The sequence below is a fragment of the Bombina bombina genome, chromosome 1 (assembly GCF_027579735.1).
Source record: "Bombina bombina isolate aBomBom1 chromosome 1, aBomBom1.pri, whole genome shotgun sequence".
NCBI lineage: Eukaryota > Metazoa > Chordata > Amphibia > Anura > Bombinatoridae > Bombina > Bombina bombina.
Window position 1 is genome coordinate 1,474,789,016 of NC_069499.1, and position 26,156 is coordinate 1,474,815,171.

The 26,156-nt window shown below is 38.2% G+C and overlaps 1 protein-coding gene across 1 annotated transcript in view; it reads left to right on the forward strand.

Moving 5' to 3' along the window:
• Nucleotides 1-16,711: 16,711 nt before the first annotated feature.
• The window catches only part of SDK2 (sidekick cell adhesion molecule 2), a 476,461-nt gene continuing 467,016 nt past the window's right edge, over nt 16,712-26,156 (forward strand). Inside the window, exons 1-2 of the mRNA XM_053721253.1 lie at nt 16,712-17,648; nt 17,754-18,491. Of these exons, the coding sequence (XP_053577228.1) occupies nt 16,712-17,648; nt 17,754-18,491 (1,675 nt within the window). The remainder of the gene's footprint in view (nt 17,649-17,753; nt 18,492-26,156) is intronic.

A 26,156-nucleotide genomic window follows, 5' to 3' on the forward strand; every position in this document is an offset into this window, starting at 1 on the left:
GGGGTTAATACTTACCTTAAAGGGACAGTCTAGACCAAAATAAACTTTCATGATTCAGATAGAGCATGTAATTTTAAACAATTTTCCAGTTTACTTTTATCACCAATTTTGCTTTGTTTTCTTGGTTTTCTTAGTTGAAAGCTTAATCTAGGAGGTTCATATGCTAATTTCTTAGACCTTGAAGGCCACCTCTTTTCAGAATGCATTTTAACAGTTTTTCATCACTAGAGGGTGTTAGTTCACGTATTTCATATAGATAACACTGTGCTCGTGCACGTGAAGTTTTCTGGGAGCAGGCAGTGATTGGCTAAACTGCAAGTCTGTCAAAAGAACTGAAATAAAGGGGCAGTTTGCAGAGGCTTAGATACAAGATAATCACAGAGGTTAAAAGTATATTATTATAACTGTGTTGGATATGCAAAACTGCGGAATGGGTAATAAAGGGATTATCTATCTTTTAAAACAATAAAAATTCTGGTGTAGACTGTCCCTTTAACACATTCTGGAGAGCACTAACCTGATCCTCTTCTTGCTAGAGCACCGATTGCGCTAACAAGCAGTTTAACTGCTAGTGCAGGTCCTGGGAACCGAGAGCATTAAGCGCGGCAGGGGCTCTGGCAAGAAGAGGATCGTGTTAGTGCTCTCCAGAGGTAAATATTTTAGCTACAGGTAAACTTTTCACCGGTAGCTTTGAACATTTACATATAGTTAGCTAAAACGAATGTAAGTGTTTAAAACAAAACAATTACTGAATGTTACTTAAACACATTTCCCCTAATATTCGGTATGAAAATTTTGATGAACCGAAACTTTTGTGACTGCACAAGTAATTACAAGGTGTATACTGCCTCTTTAAAGGGGCATACAAGTCATCTTCAAAGTGGCAATGCACTTCAAATAGCAAATGAAATTAAATTACACTTTATTAACAATTATGCTTGAAAACAGACGTTACTAATAGGGGGTATTAATAAGGGTAGTAAATCCAGGGTTAAGCAACCTCTGAACTAAATGTGAATAATCCTTACAGTACCCAAAATTCCCCCCATTGGTAATTGGACAAGTAAAAATAGGGCGGTATAGAAGGCTAATGAAGAATGGGATAGGTCACTTCCATAATTCAAATAGTTAGTAGGCTTAGTTCTATTACACCCAAGGTTTAAAAATTAGGGCTAGTGGACAAGGTGTAGCGTGTCTGGTCAGACAATCACACAGGATAGGGAAGTTAGCAAGATGGTAGTCTCATACACACAGGAGGTTTCATTCATACAGGCATACACATATATGCGCTAGCTATGCGCTCAAAGGCGTCCTCCTACCTGCGCACTGCTCTGATTTAACAGAGTCAGCCGATTGCTAGCTGAAATCCCTATCAATTAGAGCTAACTCACTAGGTTAGATACGGTGGGCGTGGCCTGTGTTGTAACAAACGTGGTTTAACCGAACTGGTCGCAATGCTCACATATTCTAAATGATTAATACCGGTTTCTGAACTTAATACCGCCTGTTTATGAGCACAATTGCCTTTACGCTTTAATGCCAGGTTAACAAGTTTGTCATTTTTGAAAGCACAATACGCTATTACGCTATATGTTAAGTTACAAAGTAACTCTTGACTTTGACTTTGATTAAATGTAACTACTTGTATCTAACCTAGTAAAATATAAGCTGACAGTTTATATCCAGCACAACACCTCCACTGAACAGTTGCTAAGATCTCTGAATACCAATACTGTATGTGAGTTATCTCTATCTGATAGGGATTTCAGCTAGCAATCGGCTGACTCTGTTAAATCAGAGCAGTGCGCAGGTAGGAGGACGCCTTTGAGCGCATAGCTAGCGCATATATGTGTATGCCTGTATGAATGAAACCTCCTGTGTGTATGAGACTACCATCTTGCTAACTTCCCTATCCTGTGTGATTGTCTGACCAGACACGCTACACCTTGTCCACTAGCCCTAATTTTTAAACCTTGGGTGTAATAGAACTAAGGCTACTAACTATTTGAATTATGGAAGTGACCTATCCCATTCTTCATTAGCCTTCTATACCGCCCTATTTTTACTTGTCCAATTACCAATGGGGGGAATTTTGGGTACTGTAAGGATTATTCACATTTAGTTCAGAGGTTGCTTAACCCTGGATTTACTACCCTTATTAATACCCCCTATTAGTAACGTCTGTTTTCAAGCATAATTGTTAATAAAGTGTAATTTAATTTCATTTGCTATTTGATTTATTCAGTGTATAATTCTACACTTGACTTCAATGTCACAAATCCCCTTTTGGTTCCCTAACCTTACTATGGCAATGCACTTCCCCTCCAGTTCTGTGCCTGGCTGATGACTGGTGCACATATATTGCTTGTATTTCGCAGCGCAGCTGGGGTTAAACACGTAAGGGTTGATCACATATTAATCACTTGATTATTATCCGCAAATTAACAGATTCAGATGAGCCCTGTTCAGTCCCATGCCTTGGCACTGATTGCATTGCTGATAAGCAGCCCTGTACTTAACACGTGACAGTCTTGTTTGTCTGATCACAATTCTCAATACTTAAAGGGACATTAAACACTTTGAGATGGTAATATAAAATGATAAATTGTATATATAAAACAACTCTGCAATATATTTTCATTATTTATTTTGTCCTCTTTGCCTATAATTCCATTCTGAAATTGTGAGCTTTTCAGTTCCTGTTAGAAATGGAAGTGCAGAACACTGTTATATCCCACACAGCCATTGGCTGCACACTCTAGTGACCTATTTATAACTGTCCCTAATTGGCCACAGCAGAGAAGGTAACACAAGTTACAACATGGCAGCTCCCAGTGTTTTATAGACACTAAAACTTTACACTTATTTTGTCACTTTTTAAACAACTAATGAAACTTTAAAAAATACATCTACAGGTTACTCATGGACTAATCTTTTCTTTGAATGCATCATTCTATCTAGCATGTATTTAGTGTTTAATGTCCCTTTAACACTTTTACAGGGGCCATTTCTGAGCTATCAAATTCCACAGCTAATAGGAATTGATAAACCCCAGACAACACTTTTCCACTTATTAACGAGTAGTCAAAAAATGGTTTTGCGCAAAATACTCTAAAATTACCACCGCACCTTAGATAATGTTAGGAAGCATTGTCACCAAAAAGATATAAAGGCGCTGCACAATCAATTAAAGTTTAATAATTAATAGTAAACAAATACAAATTAGCCAGATCAATAACCCATCAAACACAAATTCCCTTGGTACCTATAAGGTCCCTGTTCAGTTCCATTAGAAAGACATACACACATATTTCTATGGTTTTGGAGCACAGTTAATTTTCACGTCTCACTGCACTATATGAAAAGGGATTAGTCAATATACTGGCATTTTAACCTGTGATTTAATCTCTAAACACGCATTTTCTCATTAATCGTAGCAATTTATTTTTGGGATTTTAAAAATCAGGAGTTTAACAATGTAACTGCCAATTTCTTGTTGTTTTCAGGAGGTAACAATTTTGAATTTGTGATCATTTAAAAATTAAAAAAATAACACATTGACAATATCGGCTGACTTGAGAAACCCCGTTACCTGGTGTAAACAAACGCCTGATTGATCAACCCCATAGTTACCTACAAGCAGTTAGAATCACATTATTACTGTTATGTCCCTTTAAAATAACCTTTATTTGTACAGCAATTGTTTTGAAATAGTGCTCTTTCATATACATAAAAGAAATGTTTGATTTACTGTCTCTTTAATTCTCTCTTGTGGCAGAAAGCACTTAAACCACAGCGAGCAGAATCTGGATTTTTATTTTAAAACCCTCTTATAATTGACTGCAGGAGCTTTAGAAACTTGTTATTATGCTTCCACATGCTTGATTATAGACCGGACTTTGCTGCCACTGATGGTTTATTTTTTTAAGTGACTCTTCTGATTCCTCCCAACACAGCCAGCCCACGTTTATTTAAAATGTCATGTTTATAAAATATATATATATATATATATTTTCCCCTGTTCCATTAACTCTTATCTTGAAAACCAAAGTGTTAATACTTCTTCCCAGCCCAATAATTGGAAACAAATATATTGCAAAAAAACAAAGAAAAATAAATACATAACCATTTCCTGAAATACACTTTGAACACAGCTAGATTCTGGGAAAGGAAAGTCGGAATTACTGTAGACAGACAGAAAATAAAAGTGTTTGTTGACAGACAAAATCAGCATAAACCGCATCTTCTAGCTGAGGGGGGGTTGATAGTAGCCTGGAAGTTACTGTGCTGACCATAGATATATATGGAGTGTGGTTGGATTCTTCCCTACATCCAATAGAATCAGACTTGCTGCACTGAACTCTTGTAGCTGCCTCTGGGATGCAAGAAGTGTTTTGTGAACCGTGGTTGTGTAAGTGCGTGCGGGGGGGGTCTGGAAGGTAACACCCCAGGGTGCCACATGTAAACACCTAGACAGTTCTGCAGAGAAGGATTTTTTTTTCCTGCTGTTTAATGAGTTACTGCAGGGGGTGGATGGATGTGAATTTACCTGCTGTAAGGGTCCCTGTGGTGTATATTATACCTGAGGCCTAGAGCCTCTACCGACTCAAATCAAATGCTGGGGAAGCAAAACTGAGGTTATTAAAGTGTCTCACTATAGCTTACATTATTATAGAAAGGCCAAATAATGCTCTTGGATGACTTAGAAGCACAACATATACGTTCACTTGGGTTTTTTGCTACCTCAGTGCTATGTTTGCTGGATTTGGCATATTTAGTATCCCAAGCATTGTTCAGTTGTCTCTCCCACCTCTGCAGAGAGAATGCTGAATGCACATAGTACTGCCTTATATTCTGACTCTTTTCTGTCATAGGGCTTTTCCTGTTCTAGTGCTTATTTCTATAAAATACACTTCCCTCCTTTACTTTAATAGATCCCTATATAAGAACAGGCCAGTGTCCGCATAGACATGATGTAAAGTCTTACAGAGGAAGCTATTCCCCAAATCTGCATATTCTCCCACTTATTGTGCTAATAGTAACGTAATAATAATCAGATGCGTGTTGTTTTTTTTCTTTTCACAAAGCTATAATTCCTTGAATAGTTTTTCCCCTGACAACTCAGATAAAGGTCCATGACTTTTTGGCACATGATATAGAGGGCAGCCAACAATCCTCAGGGTTACCAGCAGCTGTATCATTTAGTGGTACTCTTAGCTTTTAAGATATGCTTCAGAGTGAAGGACAGTATGGGAACATATTTATAAGTACAGAAAATAGGTTAATTATAGGATGTTTAGTTGAGCGATGACACCGTTTGGGGTTGTGTTAGGACAGAGGAAGGGTACATGGCAGACTTCTGTCCCTTCTCTGTCACCAGTGCTAGGAGCCCGGCTGCAGATATTGACTTTCTTTGAACAGATAAATCCGCTACTATCGTCTGATATTCCCAAGTCGCACCAGAGCTAGATCCTTTTACCTTCTGCTCCAACAGTGTTGACAGCTTATTAAACGCACGTTAGCTTCAGGCAGGTGATGGCCACAGATAAGACTTGTCTCCTGCTCAATGGGCGGGTTTGACACCTACTACAACTGAAATAGTTGCTGGTTACTCAGTATGTTACCTGTGGGTCCTTTAAATATTTATCAACTATGTATCTGTCTGTATAATCTATCTATATCTATCTGTATCTACCTATCTATATCTATCAAACTATCTATATCTATCTGTCTAATCTATATGTTTATATATCTTTCTATTCATCTATTCTTCTATCTAATCTATATCTATCTACCTAATCTATCTCTATCTATCTTATCTGTCTAATCTGTCCGACATAATACGCTGTAGTGTATCATGTCCGACAGACATCGCTGAATGCCGACAGCATACGCTGTCTGCATTTAACATTTCACAAGCAGTTCTAGTGAACTGCTTATGCAATGCCGCCCCCTGCAGATTCACGACCAATCGTCCGCTATCAGGGGATGTCACCTGATCGGGTTGATTGCTGTCCGCTGCTCAGAGCAGGCGGACCAGTTAAGGAGCATTGGTCTTAAGACCGCTGCTTCATAACTGCTGTTTCCGGCGAGTCTGAAGACTCGCAGGGAAACAGGGGCATCAGGGGCCATTCGGCCCTTGATAAATCAGCCCCTAAGAGTGCTTACTTGGTATAGGGAATGCTCCATGTGGATTCTGAAACTGCTGCCAGGATATGGAGTGTTCACCCAATCCTCTTTGAGAGTACAGTCCTCTATCAAGTTTGATGGATGGAAGGACAGACAGACAGATAGTTATTACTGTTTTTCTGCGGTATACGCATACCCAGACCTTCTCAGAGGGTCATCAGTAGCTTGTATGACACAAATTTTGTCTTCAGAAGCAATTCACCCCACAGCCACCTCTTTGAGTAAGAATAGTGTTTGAATACTTGTGCACCAGCCCTCACAGCATATGTGCGTATGCCCCTGAAAAATAGTAATAACTTTTTACTAGAAGCATTTTTGCTAATGGAAGTATATTGCAAAAATGCTTCTATTTCAACTTAAAATGCACCATGCACATTTTGTTTTTGACTATGCTATACCTTTAAAATGAACCATAACACCCAAAAGAAAATAATTTAGAGTTTATGAAAACAGAGATAAAGGACATCTTCACTTTTCCTGTATCCCTTTATAAAACTTTAAAAGCTGATTAGTGCTGTTAGATTGGTATGAAGTAATGAATTGCTGCCAGTCATCCCTGGGCACCTGCACATGTTTTCCATTAAATGACATATTTGAGGTTCTGGATATAGCTCAATACCCCCTCTTTAGTTTTACTGGGTGGTATATTGTAGTCTGTGCATGTTTCTCATTAGTGGGAGACAGCAGAGAGAAATGTCAACAACATATATGTCTTGTGTACCTGCTATGTTTATCTGTAGAATAACTTTGTAGCTGGCAACCAAATAACAGCTTCCTGAAAGTTAGGCTCAAACTTTGCCAACTCGTTTCAGAGGTGGGATCTTGTGTATTCTGCACGTGCAGGGACAGACAGTGAAAGACAAGTATATTGCATCACAAACAGCATGGGGCTCTTGGGACCATGACATAAATCTGTTTAGTAGCACAATGTTTGCTGTGGCTAAACAATAGGTCATGCTTTTAAACTGGTGAAACAGAAACGTTTTCTAAACCCATGTCAGTTGTTGGAGTTCCAAAGAGCAGCATTAAAGCAGAGCACGCAATTTTAAGCAACTTTCTAATTTACTCCTATTATCAATTTTTCTTTCTTCTCTTGGTTTCGTTATTTGAAACACAGGGAAGTCAGCTTAGGAGACAGCCCATTTTTGATTCAGCACCCTGAGTAGCGCTTGCTGATTGGTGGCTACATTGCAGGCGCTATCTAAATCATGAAAGAAAAACATTGGGTTTCATATCCCTTTAATTTTAAGGTTTTTGGGACATGATTCTGAATCTCTCCTATCCTTAGAAACTCTGGTTTGGGTGGATCCCTTAAAGAAGCATGGGAAGGGTATGTTGCTTCTGCTTGGGGGTGAAATGCTGCACCATTTGTGCACAAACAGCTTTCTTTTGGTGTGGGGGTTTAAAAAAAACTTTTATGTCAAGAGCCGTGACTTTTAAAGGTTCATAAAAGTGAAAAAAGGAAATGAGCATTTTATTTTTACACAGGGGTTAAATGCATAGTTACAGTCAGCTCCAGAGCAGAAATGCACTATGGAGACCTAGTTGAACACATCTGGTGAGCCAACGACAAAAGCCATAGGTGTGTAGCTACCAATCACAAGCTAGCTCCCAGTAGTGCATTGCTTCTCATTAGCTCTTCAACAAAGGATAATAAGAAAACAAAACAATTTTGAAAATAGAGGTAAAATGGTAAGTTCAAAAATGTATTCTCTAAATTGTGAAAGCTGAATTTTGACTTTAATATCCTTTTTCATGCAAAACATCAGTTTTTTTTTGTCCATGTCTGTTTATTGCGGTTGTTAGTGAATCTGACCATGAGTTATGTGTAGAGAAAAGTGTCTTAACCCTTTGACCTATATGAGCTTTCATATGCCCAAAAACAAAATCTGAGTTCCGACACCAATGCTCTTCAATGGTAGAATTGATACTGTTCTCCTCCGTGCCTCAGACACAATGTCTCCACCACCCCTGATATATTAGTAACTTCCTAAAACCAGCCGCTGTGTGTAAGAATAACTTCACTATCGATCCCGCCAAGCTTCTGGGACATTATTGTTTTTTTTTTCCTTTGATGAGTCCATCTGTGTGATTCGAGAGGAGATGAAGACCTGCTAATTATCTTCTTAAATACACTGTGTTATTAAACCACAGGGAGCAGAGATGGGGAGTGCGGTCACCTCTCTCTTTCCAGTAGAGCTGTCAGAAGAGACAGTCCTTCTGTTTTCAGGCTGGGAAAAGGTCAAACACCCTAAGATGCTGCATTCCTGCCAAGCCACAAGCAGATCTGCAAGAACAAGCAGGTAGCAGAGATCCCCAATAAACTCACACCTAGGGTACAGTTATGGAGACCAGAAGGTCTAGAGAAGATCTGAATTACTGTAAAGAATATATAGTAAAAACTTAAAGGGAAAGAAAGGTCAAAATTTAAATCTTCACAGATGCATTTCAATTTTAAATAGAAAAGTTTATTGCAATATACTCCCTTCCATTGCTGTAGCTGGAAAAAAATGTTTTATGCTTTTGGGACATGTTACTGTCCATCATTAAAGCTGCAATATTTTTATATATCAGTCTGTGTAAAACATGCGCTTCATTTTATTTTAAAAACTAAAATAAAAATTTGTATATATTTTTTATGTGCAAAAAGTCACTTCCTGCATCAAATCTGGGGCCCGACCCTATATGCAGCGTCGCCCGCAAAAGCCGGCGACGCCGAATTTTGCGCGGGTTTGGTATCCTATATACGGCGTAACCTAGAAGTTACGCTCGTATATTTCTGCCTTCGCCTGTAGTTTTTTGAGCCATAGGCAGGTATACCAAACCCGCGCAGTTTGGTATCCAATATACAGCGTAAGGACTTACGTGGCGAAAATGGAGAAATCTTACTCCATTTTAACCTCGCCACAAAATGCAGCCGTAGTAAGCCTTACGCTGTCTATTGGAGCCCCGTAACTCCCTAAACTACCTTCTAAATAAAACCTAACGCATGCGCAATGTCTATCTACCTGTCAACCGCGATCTGCTAAATAAAACCTAACACCTAACGCATGCCCAATGTCTATCTACCTGTCAACCGCGATCCCCCGCCGCTAATAAAGTATTTAACCCCTAAACCGCCGCTCCCAGACCCCGCCGCCACCTACATTAAAAGTATAACCCCCTAATGTGATCCCCCTACACCGTCGCCAGCTACATTACCTACCCCCTAATGTGAGCCCCTTACACCGCCGCCACCTACATTACCTACCCCCTAATGTGAGCCCCCTACACCACCGCCACCTACATTAACTACCCCCTAATGTGAGCTCCTACCCCGCTGCCAGCTATATTACCTACCCCCTAATGTGAGCTCCTACCCCGCCGCCAGCTATATTAAAATGATTAACCCCTAATTTAATCCCCCTACACCGCCGCCAGCTATATTAATTACATTAACCCCTAATTTAATCCCCCTACACCGCCGCCAGCTATATTAATTACATTAACCCCTAATTTAATCCCCCTATACCGCCGCCAGCTATATTAAATTAATTATCCCCTAATCTAATCCCCCTACACCGCCGCCAGCTATATTAAATAGATTAACCCCTAATCTAATAATGATATTAACTATATTAACCCTAATATAATTAGGGTTAATATAGTTAATATAGTTATTATATTATATATATTAACTATATTAACCCTAATTATATTAGGGTTAATATAGTTAATATCGTTATTATATTATATATATATATATTAAGTATAATAACCGTATCTAACTCTAACATCCCTAACTAAATTCTTATTAAAATAAATCTAATTAATATTATTAATTAAAATATTCCTATTTAAAACTAAATACTTACCTATAAAATAAACCCTAAGATAGCTACAATGTAATTAATAATTACATTGTAGCTATTTTAGGGTTTATATTTATTTTACAGGTAACTTGGTATTTATTTTAACTAGGTACAATAGCTATTAAATATTTAATAACTAATAATTTTAATATAGCTGGCGGCGGTGTAAGGGGCTCACATTAGGGGGTAGTTAATGTAGGTGGCAGCGGGGTAGGAGCTCACATTAGGGGGTAGTTAATATAGATGGCGACGGGGTAGGAGCTCACATTAGGGGGTAATATAGATAATGTAGGTGGCGGCGGGGTCCGGGAGCGGCGGTTTAGGGGTTAATAACTTTATTAGGTGGCGGCGGGGTCCGGGAGCGGCAGTTTAGGGGTTAATACATTTTTGATTGTTAGGATAGTGAGGGGGGATAGCGAATAGAGGGTTAGACGTGTCGGGCTATGTTTGGGAGGCGTGTTAGACAGTACGGGTGATTTTATAACTTAGTCAGGTTTTGTAGGCGCCGGCAGTTTCTAAAGTGCCGTAAGTCACTGGCGACTACAGAAATTTGTACTTACGCAGATTTCTGGACATCGCTGGTTTATCAGACTTACGGCACTTTAGCATCTGACGGCGCCGTATATAGGATAGCTCGAGTTGCGAGCTGAAACTACCGGCGGTGGGGGTTCCCTTGCTTGCGCCGCAAACTACGATCTTTATCGGATCGCGCCCCTGGTTTGACTCCTCCAAATAAGGCTAGTGGTGTGTGTGTATATACAGGGAGTGCAGAATTATTAGGCAAGTTGTATTTTTGAGGATTAATTTTATTATTGAACAACAACCATGTTCTCAATGAACCCAAAAAACTCATTAATATCAAAGCTGAATAGTTTTGGAAGTAGTTTTTAGTTTGTTTTTAGTTATAGCTATTTTAGGGGGATATCTGTGTGTGCAGGTGACTATTACTGTGCATAATTATTAGGCAACTTAAAAAAAAAAAATATATACCCATTTCAATTATTTATTTTTACCAGTGAAACCAATATAACATCTCAACATTCACAAATATACATTTCTGACATTCAAAAACAAAACAAAAACAAATCAGTGACCAATATAGCCACCTTTCTTTGCAAGGACACTCAAAAGCCTGCCATCCATGGATTCTGTCAGTGTTTTGATCTGTTCACCATCAACATTGCGTGCAGCAGCAACCACAGCCTCCCAGACACTGTTCAGAGAGGTGTACTGTTTTCCCTCCTTGTAAATCTCACATTTGATGATGGACCACAGGTTCTCAATGGGGTTCAGATCAGGTGAACAAGGAGGCCATGTCATTAGATTTTCTTCTTTTATACCCTTTCTTGCCATCCACGCTGTGGAGTACTTGGACGCGTGTGATGGAGCATTGTCCTGCATGAAAATCATGTTTTTCTTGAAGGATGCAGACTTCTTCCTGTACCACTGCTTGAAGAAGGTGTCTTCCAGAAACTGGCAGTAGGACTGGGAGTTGAGCTTGACTCCATCCTCAACCCGAAAAGGCCCCACAAGCTCATCTTTGATGATACCAGCCCAAACCAGTACTCCACCTCCACCTTGCTGGCGTCTGAGTCGGACTGGAGCTCTCTGCCCTTTACCAATCCAGCCACGGGCCCATCCATCTGGCCCATCAAGACTCTCATTTCATCAGTCCATAAAACCTTAGAAAAATCAGTCTTGAGATATTTCTTGGCCCAGTCTTGACGTTTCAGCTTGTGTGTCTTGTTCAGTGGTGGTCATCTTTCAGCCTTTCTTACCTTGGCCATGTCTCTGAGTATTGCACACCTTGTGCTTTTGGGCACTCCAGTGATGTTGCAGCTCTGAAATATGGCCAAACTGGTTGACTTTTCTCAGTTCATGGGCAGTTATTTTGCGCCTTGGTTTTTCCACACGCTTCTTGCGACCCTGTTGACTATTTTGAATGAAACGCTTGATTGTTCGATGATCACGCTTCAGAAGCTTTGCAATTTTAAGAGTGCTGCATCCCTCTGCAAGATATCTCACTATTTTTGACTTTTCTGAGCCTGTCAAGTCCTTCTTTTGACCCATTTTGCCAAAGGAAAGGAAGTTGCCTAATAATTATGCACACCTGATATAGGGTGTTGATGTCATTAGACCACACCCCTTCTCATTACAGAGATGCACATCACCTAATATGCTTAATTGGTAGTAGGCTTTCGAGCCTATACAGCTTGGAGTAAGACAACATGCATAAAGAGGATGATGTGGTCAAAATACTCATTTGCCTAATAATTCTGCACTCCCTGTATATATATATACAGGGAGTGCAGAATTATATAGTGGAACGGGAGATTTGCATCATGGATGTGCAGCCGATAAATCTGCATTAACTACGTGATGCTATCATGTCAATATGGACCAAAATCTCTGAGGAATGTTTCCAACACCTTGTTGAATCTATGCCACGAAGAATTAAGGCAGTTCTGAAGGCAAAAGGTTATAACAATGTGTACCTAATAAAGTGGCCGGTGAGTGTATATATGTGAGTATATGTATGTGTTTTTATATAGTGCTCTTTCCTTTGCATGATTTTTATTACTACATGTCACTAAAAAGTGACAAAGCGAAGACGTTTCAACAGTGTTATGAATTAAACAATTTACAGAACATAATTTACTTTGTGTAATTGAAAAAATGTAATTGTACTATAACTGCTTCAGTATATCATAGTGGAATTAAACTCAATCAAGGAAGAAGTAGGTCCAGTGTGATCTCATTAAACACTGAAGTTTGTTGCATTTGGGATACGAGTCCTAAGTCTGAGTACAAAAGACGACAGCACGCACTTCAGATTTCAGAAGCCAAATCCTTCTACATTCTACATAATGATCAGTTTAGTAGCTCATTTATATATGTTCCTAATAAGCCTCAGCAGAGGATATAGGATAAGAAGCTTGTGCAAGGGTGTGTACCTGAACTGCATATGGCAGTTTAAAGTTTTTAAAATGCTGTATCCAGACTTTTGACAATGTATTTATTTGTAAAATGTAATGGCTTATGTATAATACGTGTATATAAAAAGATAGATGATATAGATAGACATTGAAAGATACAGATAGATACATATAGATGATTGATACAGATAGATTTATAGATAGATAATAGATAGATAGATGGATAGATAGATACAGATAGTTAGATACGGATAGAGGTAGATAGTTACAGGTAGCTTGACAGATAAATTGACAGATAGATATATATAGATAGATACCAATAGATAGATAGTGATAGAAAGATATAGATAGAGATAGAAAGATATAGATAGATACCGATAGATAGATAGATACCAATAGATAGATGCAGGTAGATAAATACCAATAGATAGATACAGATAGATAGATACCAATAGATAGATAAATACCAATAGATAGATACAGATAGATATATAGATACCAATAGATAGATACAGATAGATATATACCAATAGATAGATACAGATAGATGCATTAGAGAAAATTAAGAATGGGAAAATAAATTTATATTAATGTTAAATTGGGTTTTGTAAGAACAGGGTATGACATGACTCTGGGAAGTAATTAAGGTGCGCTGGGTTCATGAGCTAGTGGATCTGTCAGTAAGTTCACTGAGCCCCTCTCTCCCTCCTCCAGTGTCCCAGCATAATGAGACTCACTGTGTGCTGCTGTTGTCACTGATCTGAGAGGTTCAGGGACGGTCCAGTCCTTGTCTTCCTCTCTCTCTTTGTTCTGTTCGGGGAGAGGAGGGGAATTGTTCTGATTGCTGCTCTTGACAAAATAAAGAAGGTTTATTGTGCGCTGGTAACTGGAATAACGCCCCCAGCTTTTCATATGCAATCCCTTCTTGCAAGGCTAGATTGTTAGTGCTGAATGCAAGAGTGGAGGAAAGCGATAACAATAGCCAGAAAGAGCTGAAGAACAAAAGGAGGAGAAGGAGAGAAGGAAAGGTTTTGTAGATCAATAGAAAAAGAATGATGGAGGCAAAAGGATAACTAAGTACAGAGAAATAAAAATGCAAAATAAGACAAATATGACAGCAGAAAAAAAGACAGAGCAATATAAAGAGGCACAGATGTGAATAGGAAAAAGAGCAACAGAAATTGAAAACAATAGGCTAGCAAATAGAATGGCTGATAATAGAGAAACAAAGAACGGGGGATAGAAGATTGGGTTATAGACAGGAGAGCAATAGATTGAGAAAACAGAAACAGAATAGGTGAAAGAATGGTTCAATAATGGAGAGAAAAGGGTTGAAAACTTAAAGGGACACTGTATCCATTTATTTCTCTAATTTGACATAAAAATACCAAATGGCGGTTATGCGTATGTCTGACTGTTGTTAAATGCTACAATTGATTTTTTTATATATATTTATTTACATAAAAATGACTTGGATAAAGCTGTTTGCTTGGTAGTTGAAACTAATGGGAAACGCATATTTCTGCACAAGCTTAGTGGAGGATAAGGACAACTCCCACAGCCCTATTAATGGATAATGACATGATTAAAAATAAAAAAAAGTGTTTGTTCTCAGCACAACAACAGACATTTACAAATTATATAAACATAACTTCCAACATTTATGACTGCCTCTCTGGGACTCCGGAGGTTAAAAGAGCCCGTTGCCTAAAAAGGGGGTCACAGGTGGATAATGGGCTTTATCATGGATGTTTCAGGGTGTAGGTGGGCATATATTGGTGGACAGTGGGCTGGGCAAATATATAGGCTTAGGTTACAAGAAGAGAGCAAAAGTATTAGCAATACTGAACACTAACTGCGGCCAAGTAAAATCAGTAGTGCTCCTATTCTTGCGCTCATATTACAGTTTGAAAGTAAAAAGTTAGTGCAAGCTAACATCTGGAGTTCAGATAATGCGACCACACTAACTCCCTTTCCTCATAGACTTATATGGGGCATGCTACAAAAGCCTCTTCTGCCAAGATAACAGCTCTGAGTCTTCTCCTGTAATGCCTGATGAGGTTAAAGAATACTTGTCAAGGGATCTCAGACCATTCCTTCATGCAGAATCTCTCCAGATCCTTCAATTTTTGAGGTTGATGCTGGTGGACTGTCCTCTTCAGTTTACATCACAGGTTTTCTATGGGCTCAAGTCAGGGGACTGGGATGGCCATGGTAGGACCTTGATTTTGTGGTCAGTAAACAATTTTTGTGTTGTTTTTGATGTATGTTTTGGATCATTGTGCTGCTTGAAGATTCAACCATGGTCCATTTTAAGCTTTCTGGCAGAGGCAGTCAGGTGTTCATTTAATATCTGTTGATATTTGATAGAGTCCATGATGCCATGTATCCTAACAAAATGTCCAGGTCCTCTGGCAGAAAAATAGCCCCAAAACATTAACCATATTTAACTTTGGGCATGTGGTACTTTTCCATATGGATACCTCTCTGTGTTCGCCAAACCTACCCCTGGTGTTTAATGCTTCATCTGACCATAGAACCCAATCCCAATTGAAGCTCCAGTAGTGTCTGGCAAACTGAAGATGCTTAAGTTTGTTTTTGGATGAGAGTAGAGGCTTTTTTATTGAAACCTTTCCAAACAACTTGTGGTGATGTAGGTGATGTCGAATTGTAGTTTTAGAGACTTTATGACCCCAAGATGCAACTAACTTCTGCAATTCGTGAGCTGTGGTCTTGGAGATATTAACCATCCTCTTCATAGTGCATTGAGACAATATAGAAACACGACTTCTTCCAGGTTGATTCATAACACTTCCAGTTGACTGGAACTTCTTAATTATTGCCCTGATGGTGCAATGCTTTTGCTATTTTCTTATAGCCACTTCCTTTTTTGTGAAGATCAACAACTTTATGCCGCACATCATAGTTATATTCCTTGGTTTTATCCATTGTAATAAATGACTAAGGGAATTTGACTTATGTGTCACCTTATATTTATACCCCTGTGAAACAGGAAGTCATGGTTGAACAATTTCCTGCAAAATGTAAAATATCAATGGGGATATACTTCACTTATATTTTTCTCATATGAATTCATAGGGGTGCCAATAATTGTTCCACACAGATATTTAACAAAGATTTATTTTTATTTTTTGATAAACCTGTGTTGTGTTTGCAATTGTTTGATATCCATGAGAGCAGAGTATTTTTGCGTATTTGTGAACAAAAGGTTAAACAATAAAGACAATTTTTTACAGCCTTCTTTGCTCATATTTACCAAGGGTGCCAATATAAGTGGAGTGCACTGTGTGTTTATATATATATATGTATATATATATATATTTATATATATATATATATATATATATATATTTTTTTTTTTTTTTTTATTTTTTTTAAAACAATAAAAAAGGGAGATATAGTGAAATGTAATAAAGTCACTATTAAAGACAGGGAATTCAGTACTCTTTTTAGAAAATACAAAATGGCAACACTCTCAAAAGTTTGTATCAAAGTTAAGTTTATTTACACATTGTGTCGAGCGCAGGCCCGTCAAACTGACAGAATCCAGTTACACTGGATAAAATAAATGTTGTGGTTTAAAATGCAGAGAAAACAAACCAAAATATAACAACAATAGAAAATTTGTTTAACACCATTATTGATCTAAACAAATTTATTAGAAAATTGACCCTAGACAAACATTTTTCTACAAGTGCCGACACAAATGAAATCATGACAGAACAGATAGATGAAGTATATAATGTAACAAGTAGCACTAGAGAGAACAGGGATTTTTCTGAGACATGTGATATTATCACTTTGGAAAGTCTTTTACAAGATACTGATAATGGTGAAAGTCCAAATTTGATTAATTTTCCCAGATTTAAAAAACAGACAACCTTTTATCCCATACATAGTCGAGGGAAAGCACTTGAGTTGTTCCATAAATGTGTAGTTGATGATCTCACTAGTCTACACCAGTCAAACAAAGTCAGAAGTCACAATTTAACAGTAAATGAAAAATTGGCACTAAACAGCCTCAAAAGTAATGAATCTATCGTCATAAAAAAAGCCGATAAGGGAGGAAGTGTTGTTGTTATGGACAAAACAGCATATATTTCAGAAGCTAAAAGACAGCTAGAAGATACTACTACATATGTCACTCTAACTAGTAACCCAACTAATAGGTTTCAAAAAGAACTCTACAGTTTATTGGATGATTGCATGCAGTATGGCATTTTGGATGGGGAAACACTGAAATATCTATATGTGGTTAATCCTATCACTCCAGTGTTTCACCACCTGCCCAAAGTTCATAAATGTCTTTCCGATGTAAAGGGGCGCCCAATCGTTTCAGGCATTGGCTCCCTTTTGGAGCCATTGTCTGAATGGTTGGACGCCATCCTCCAACCAATTGTCCTCAACTTACATAGTTATATCAGGGACACGACACATGTATTGCAGCTCCTAGATGATTTCATATGGACCACAGACCATAGTTGGTTGGCGGTGGATGTGGTATCATTATACTCCAGTATTCCACAAGATTTGGGAGTAAAAGCCATTAAATATTTTCTGGAGCTGCACTACAACATGGAGGAATACCTAATGGATTACATACTTAGTGTTACTACCTTTTTGCTGCAGCACAACTACTTCCTTTTTGAGGGCACTTACTATCTGCAGAGACAGGGCACGGCAATGGGGGCAAAATTTGCCCCCTCCTATGCCAACATTTTTATGGGTTGGCTGGAAAGGTGCTTTGTTTATGCAGATAGTAATCCCTATAGGAGACATATCAGCCTGTATAGGCGCTTTATTGACGATTTACTTCTGATATGGAAATCGAGTGAGGCAGAGGCAAGTGACTTTGTGCGCTACCTTAATGAAAGTGAAAATGGTGTGAATTTCACTTTTGAGTGGAATAAATCAACCATTAACTATCTGGATGTCACCCTTAGAGGGGTTGCTGACACAGGAAAAGTCATCACCCGCCTCTATAGGAAGCCTATTTCGGGTAACACACTCCTGCATAGCAGAAGTGCTCACCCGAAGCATGTTTTCCGAGGGATAGCCAAAGGTCAGCTATTGCGGACAAGACGTATCTGTAATACTGAGATAGACTTTGAGGAAGAGAGTACACACATGGTAAATCGATTGATAAAGAGAGGGTACCAGCCCAATATGGTGGAAAATGTGGCTAAGGAGGTGAGGAAAGTGGACAGACGTGATACCTTCAGAAGTAGACCAAACAAAAAGGGTGATAATAAAATCCTTTTTGTTACTCAATACTCTTCTGAATATAATGACATTTGTAATATCATAAGAAAATATTTCCCATTGTTATATGGGGATAAGGCCTTAAAAAAGACAGTGGAAAAGGGTTTCAATTGTGTTTACTCTAGGGGTCCAACTCTAGGTAACATTTTATCTCCATCCCTTTTACCCCAAAAGGAGACATCAGCCACATGGCTAGCTGTGAATGGTACATACAAATGCAGCAGTGGCAGATGTAAGGCGTGTGACTTCATAACAGAGGGAAAGAGATTCTACTCTTATGTAACCAATGATGCATTTGATACAAAAGGATGCATCAGGTGCTCAACCCAATTCGTCGTGTACCTCATTGAATGCACTCAACATCGCCGGCAATATGTAGGTATGACTACGAGAGATGTCCGTACGAGGATACGAGAACATCTAGGATATATCAAAAATGAAAAAACTTGTTCGGCTTTGGCAAAGCATTTCATTGAGGTACACGACGGAGATGTCAGTACATTTAATTGGAGGGCAATTGAACAGATTAAGCAACCCTCAAGAGGGGGTAATAAAGATGAGATCCTAGCCAGACAGGAAGCCTTCTGGATTTTCAAACTCCGTACACAGGTGCCGGAGGGCTTCAATTCTGAGTTTGATCTCATCAATCATTGGCATTAATGAATATTTTCCACTCTGACTTTATCTGATATTTATTTTTGAGCTTATATATTAAGGGTCTTTTCAGAGGTCTGCTGAGAGTTCCATTATTACCTACACTGTTACCCTTTACATATTTATCCCATTGATTTGGACTGGTGCCCACTAGACCATATTTGTAATAATCATAATAGTTGTAATATTTGTAATACTGCCAATCTTCCACCGTGACTGATCTGGCAACAGTTTCTCTTGAAAACAAAACACAGATATATATTGTTGCAATATTGTGATTGACAAGCTGGTTTCTGCTCTATAGATTCAAACTCACGGACTGGCTATATGTATAATATATATTACTATGGGCACTTTGAATGTGTTTAAACATACTCAATAGTAACATACATGTGTTAGAAAAAATATTTTATGGCTATCATTATCAAATAGTTTTCCCATGTTTTTTCCTTAATAATAGCTCTTATGGCAAATGAATTTGTTGGTGTTATCTATCACCACACATCTGTCCAAATATTTTAAGGTTTAAAGCAATATTTGTTTATCATGAGAATGGTCCTATTATTATTGATGGCATCTATGTTTTCTAAACTAGGCGAAAAATTTAAGATGGCCCTTACGAATTTAGTAACCATATATATATATATATATTTTTTTTTTGTATATCGTTGGAAATATATTCATTAACAGCCTATTGAGTGTTGAATAATTAACCATTGCTATTTCTAACATGATTACACCTTAGCTCTAAATGAAAGGTTCTACAATCTATTAGTAAAGGTTTTCTCCGCTCATTGCATAGAGCTCTAACCTGCAGGCCAGCTTTCAAGATTACTAGATCATTGCATTGTATAAATTTATAAATTGTATTTTGTATTAAACAAGCGATTTAATTGATGTTCTATAGCCATAGTTGAAATATTTTCATGTTAAATGCTGCATTTAGATGCAACAAGTAATTTACTAGTAAGAGGTTAATATGTAAGGGAGGGGTTGTAACCTCCCATTAACATTGACCAATCACTGTGTTAAGCAATCCCTTTAAATATGTTCACCTCTTAAGTGACTGCAGGTTTATGATTACGGCATTGCCGAAACTAGTCAACCACCTGCATTCCTTTTACCTGTTTGCTGTGATGTGAAGTAATGTTTTAAACAAGAAGAATAAAGAATTGGTTTTTATGCACACAAGGAACCGACTGCTGCCTCATCTTTTGAAACCAAAATATACTCACATATATTTAAAAATGCTAGGACCGGTCCCAGTGAAATAACATGCAGATTGTATGATCTAAATAAAGGTGATTCCTCCCTAAAGATACAATAGCTATTTCAGTAGCAATGATACAACTGAATATGGCACAGATCAAAACCACCTAGACAAATTCTCAGACCTATTTAGGTTTTAATAAAAACTGAGATACATAAGGTTTAAAAAGATCTGTGCATAGTCACTTGCCATACTTTACATAGTGACACTATATATATATATATATATATATATATATATATATATATATATATATAGTATTGTTTACCAGTACATATTCTCTAGGGAAATTTTATGGGTAATCACGCATACACAAATAACAATATCACCATACTTTTTAAGGCAGAGTTACAATAAAGTTATACCATCAACCAAAGGACTAGACAAGTTAGACTTCCAGTCTATTATGGACTGTTTAGAAAGATAGTCCTTTCGTTGGTATTAAACTTCCAGAAAAGCTGAAAACCTTTTTAAATGTCCCGCAAGGTACAAATCGAAGTAAGAAAGTAAGGACATTCATAAAGCCATGCAGCAAGTAGCAGTATATGCCAGAGGGTATCAAGCAAAGCACGTGAAGTATGTAAGTTAGTAGTGCGACAAAACAGCGATGCAGGAGGATACCTCTTTAATGATTCCGTACTCCTCTGTCAACTGCACCTGTTTGCTGTACGCATGACGATTTCTCAAAACATCCGTGCTTCTCTGTGTGTGGTCACTCCTTTCAACAAATTGCCTCACAGGCTTGATGTTGGATCCGCTATGCAGACCAATTGTGATGTGCCGATATCCTCAGAGATCTTTACCTTGCTCAGGCTTATTTTAGGTTACAGCATATTCTGTTGAATCCTCCGCCAAACTAACAAACAAACCAGCATGTCAGGTCACATGGGTTAATCATCCAATTGCCGGCTCGCGTTTCACCCCCTCGTCACAAGAGAGACGGGGCTTCCTCAGGGCTTGAACTCAACATTTTATTAAACCAATAAAAAAATATGTTAACATAACACCAGAGATTAAAAACACTTAAAAACTTAGTAGCATTGTGGAACCACTCCAGGGTTAGTAACAGAATTATTGGTAATCTGTATCAAAATTGTAACAGAATTTAGCAGAATTATTGTGCAAAACGGTCATGGCATAAAGTTACTCCGGAGACCGTTCACGCTTAGAAAAGCATAATTATATGCATGCTATCAAAATTATCCATAGAGTATCCAAAAAGCAACCACCAGACGTGCGTTTTGCCTCAGCTTTCTCAAAGGCGTTATGCCCTGACATTTTTGCACAATAATTGTGGTCAATCTCTTTGCTAGAGTATATAGTAAGCCCACTAATTGTCCACATTTGTGTAGCACATCAAATCATAGTGTAACCTAATTAGGGAACTTTTTGACTCGCAAAGTAAACCACAATGGGCCTCTGAACTATGTTTATACACCACTGGAGCTAATTCTGTTACTATTTTGATACAGATTACCAATAATTTTGTAAATAACCCTGCAGGTGTTCCACAATGCTACTAAGTTTTAAGTGTTTTTAATCTCTGGTTATATGTTACCATTTTTTATTGGTTTAATTACATGTTAAAGGACCATTAAACTTGGCATTTTAACAATGTACAAAATGTTTCATTATTGCAAGTAAAACAATATGCATTCATTATTTATTTTCCTGCCTTTTGCTGTAAAATACATCTAAAATTGGTGCTTAAAGGGAAGCTGAACCCAAATTTTTTCTTTTGTGATTCAGATAGAGCATGCAATTTTAAAGGGACAGTCTACACCAGAATTTTTATTGTTTTAAAAGATAGATAATCCCTTTATTACCCATTTCCCAGTTTTGCATAACCAACACAGTTATAATAATATACTTTTAACCTCTGTGATTATCTTGTATCTAAGCCTCTGCAAACTGCCCCTTTTTTCAGTTCTTTTGACAGACTTGCAGTCTAGCCAATCAGTGCCTGCTCCCAGATTACTTCACGTGCACGAGCACAGTGTTATCTATATGAAATATGTGAACTAACACCCTCTAGTGGTGAAAAACTGTTAAAATGTAATCTGAAAGAGGTGGGCTTCAAGGTCTAAGAAATTAGCATATGAACCTTGTAGGTTAAGCTTTCAACTAAGAATACCAAGAGAACAAAGCAAAATTGGTGATAAAAGTAAATTGGAAAATTGTTTAAAATTACATGCTCTATCTGAATCATGAAAGTTTATTTTGGCCTAGACTGTCCCTTTAAGCAACTTTCTAATTTACTCCTATTATCAAATTTTCTTCATTCTCTTGGTATCTTTATTTGAAAAGCAAGAATGTAAGTTTAGATGCCGGACGATTTTTGGTGAACAACCTGGGTTGTCCTTGCTGATTAGACAGTACCAATAAACAAGTGCTGTCCATGGTCTGAACCAAACATTTGCTGGCTCCTTAGCATAGATGCCTTCTTTTTCAAATAAAGATAGCAAGAGAACAAAGCAAAATTGATAATAGAAGTAAATTAGAAAGTTGCTTAAAATTACATGCTCTATCTGAATCATGACAGAAAAAAATTGGTTTCAGTGTCCCTTTAAGTTTCTCCCAGGGAAGTTTGGGTTGATACTTTTAGGCAATTTATGTAAGCTTTTCTTTACTTCACCCACCCTCCCTAAGATTCTCAGCAGTCACATGTTTGTAAAAGCTGGATTATCAGTTTTGCATCAACAATCATGATAGGAGAAGCATTCTTTGTAACAGAAATAGATGTAATAGTAACTTTCATTGCACATTTTTCTCAGATAGGAAGGTTTAAAATCATGTAGTTTACAATTTGTGTTTAGTGGTCCTTTTAGTTTTAAATTACAGCCTCACTCACATGTAGTAGAAATGTGTTTGTTTGTTTTAAGTGTGTGCCACATTTAGTAATCTCTTTTTTCTTTTGCTTTTGTTTAATACATTTTTGGTTACGTTTGCCCCCCCCCCCCCACCCCACTCTCACTTTTATATTTCTAGATCTAGGTGTTCAGGAATTGGTGGTTGAGTTTTAGGATTTATTTAATTGTAGAATTTTGGATTTCAATTACCCAATTTCCTTCTATATTGTAGCTTCTGGCCTGTTATGTACCTCTAATACATGCTGGCCTGCTACCTGTCTATTGTACCTGCCAGCCAATTAACTACCTATAATACATGTTAGCCTGCTACCTGTCTATTGTACCTGCTGGCCTGTTATCTACCTATAATACATGTTAGCCTGCTACCTGTCTATTGTACCTGCTGGCCTGTTATCTACCTATAATACATGTTAGCTTGCTATCTGTCTATTGTACCTGCTGGCCTGTTATCTACCTATAATACATGTTAGCTTGCTACCTGTCTATTGTACCTGCTGGCCTGTTATCTACCTATAATACATGTTAGCCTGCTACCTGTCTATTGTACCTGCTGGCCTGTTATCTACCTATAATACATGTTAGCCTGCTACCTGTCTATTGTACCTGCTGGCCTGTTATCTACCTATAATACATGTTGGCCTGCTACCTGACTATTGTACATGCCAGCCAATTAACTACCTATAATACATGTTAGCCTGCTACCTGTCTATTGTACCTGCTGGCCTGTTATCTACCTATAATACATGTTAGCTTGCTACCTGTCTATTGTACCTGCTGGCCTGTTATCTACCTATAATACATGTTAGCCTGCTACCTGTCTATTGTACCTGCCAGCCAATTAACTACCTATAATACATGTTAGCCTGCTACCTGTCTATTGTACCTGCTGGCCTGTTATCTATCTATAATACATGTTAGCCTGCTACCTGTCTATTGTACCTGCTGGCCTGTTATCTATCTATAATACATGTTAGCCTGCTACCTGTCTATTGTACCTGCTGGCCTGTTATCTATCTATAATACATGTTAGCCTGCTACCTGTCTATTGTACCTGCTGGCCTGTTATCTATCTATAATACATGTTAGCTTGCTACCTGTCTATTGTACCTGCCAGCCAATTAACTACCTATAATACATGTTAGCCTGCTACCTGTCTATTGTACCTGCTGGCCTGTTATCTACCTATAATACATGTTAGCCTGCTACTTGTCTATTGTACCTGCCAGCCAATTAACTACCTATAATACATGTTAGCCTGCTACCTGTCTATTGTACCTGCTGGCCTGTTATCTATCTATAATACATGTTAGCCTGCTACCTGTCTATTGTACCTGCTGGCCTGTTATCTATCTATAATACATGTTAGCATGCTACCTGTCTATTGTACCTGCTGGCCTGTCATCTATCTATAATACATGTTAGCCTGCTACCTGTCTATTGTACCTGCTGGCCTGTTATCTATCTATAATACATGTTAGCTTGCTACCTGTCTATTGTACCTGCCAGCCAATTAACTACCTATAATACATGTTAGCCTGCTACCTGTCTATTGTACCTGCTGGCCTGTTATCTACCTATAATACATGTTAGCCTGCTACTTGTCTATTGTACCTGCCAGCCAATTAACTACCTATAATACATGTTAGCCTGCTACCTGTCTATTGTACCTGCTGGCCTGTTATCTACCTATAATACATGTTGGCCTGCTACCTGTCTATTGTACCTGCCAGCCAATTAACTACCTATAATACATGTTAGCCTGCTACCTGTCTATTGTACCTGCTGGCCTGTTATCTATCTATAATACATGTTAGCCTGCTACCTGTCTATTGTACCTGCTGGCCTGTTATCTATCTATAATACATGTTAGCCTGCTACCTGTCTATTGTACCTGCTGGCCTGTTATCTATCTATAATACATGTTAGCCTGCTACCTGTCTATTGTACCTGCTGGCCTGTTATCTACCTATAATACATGTTAGCTTGCTACCTGTCTATTGTACCTGCCAGCCATTTAACTATCTATAATACATGTTAGCCTGCTACCTGTCTATTGTACCTGCTGGCCTGTTATCTACCTATAATACATGTTAGCCTGCTACCTGTCTATTGTACCTGCTGGCCTGTTATCTACCTATAATACATGTTAGCCTGCTACCTGTCTATTGTACCTACTGGCCTGTTATCTATCTATAATACATGTTAGCTTGCTACCTGTCTATTGTACCTGCCAGCCAATTAACTACCTATAATACATGTTAGCCTGCTACCTGTCTATTGTACCTGCCAGCCAATTAACTACCTATAATACATGTTAGCCTGCTACCTGTCTATTGTACCTGCCAGCCAATTAACTACCTATAATACATGCTGACCTATTACCTGTCTATTGTTTCTGATTGCTTGCTACCTCTCTATAATATTTGCTGGTTTTCTACCTGTCTATTGCACTTACCAGCATTCACCTGAATATAATACCTACTGGCCTGCTTTCTTGTATCTTCTGGTCTATTACCCGCCTATAGTACATGTTAGCCTATTGCCTTTCTATAATACATTCTGTCCCATTACCTGCCTGTAATACTTGCTGGCCTGTGACTTGTCTATTGTATCTGCTAACACACTGCCTGATTGTAGCACCTGTTGGCCTTTACTTTCTGACTCTAGTTGTGTGTGTGTGTGGGGGGGGGGGGGGGGTGCGCATGCATGTGCATACGAGTCTGTGCATGTGTGCATGCATGTTAGGCAGGAAGAAGGAAAGTGGGGAAAATAAACAGTTTTTTAAACTTCTAGATAGATTTAACATTAATTTTTGTCCATCTGTAACAAATGATATAATGAGAGCTAAAGAGTGAGATGAAATCATATAAAGATACAGAGATGACAGCGTGTGGATGAATTGCAGATCACAGGCACTTGCTGCTTTCTGCTAAATCCACTGTTAAGAATCCGTAATGCAGTAATGATTGATTCCCGGCGTGTTCCAGAGCTACAGAAATACCCCTAACAAATTGCATGCTGTAAACAAAACTTGTTAGATCTGTTCGCAATTCCCCAGGACCAGCAACCTGCGCACGTCTACATCTTACCCACCCAAAGAAAT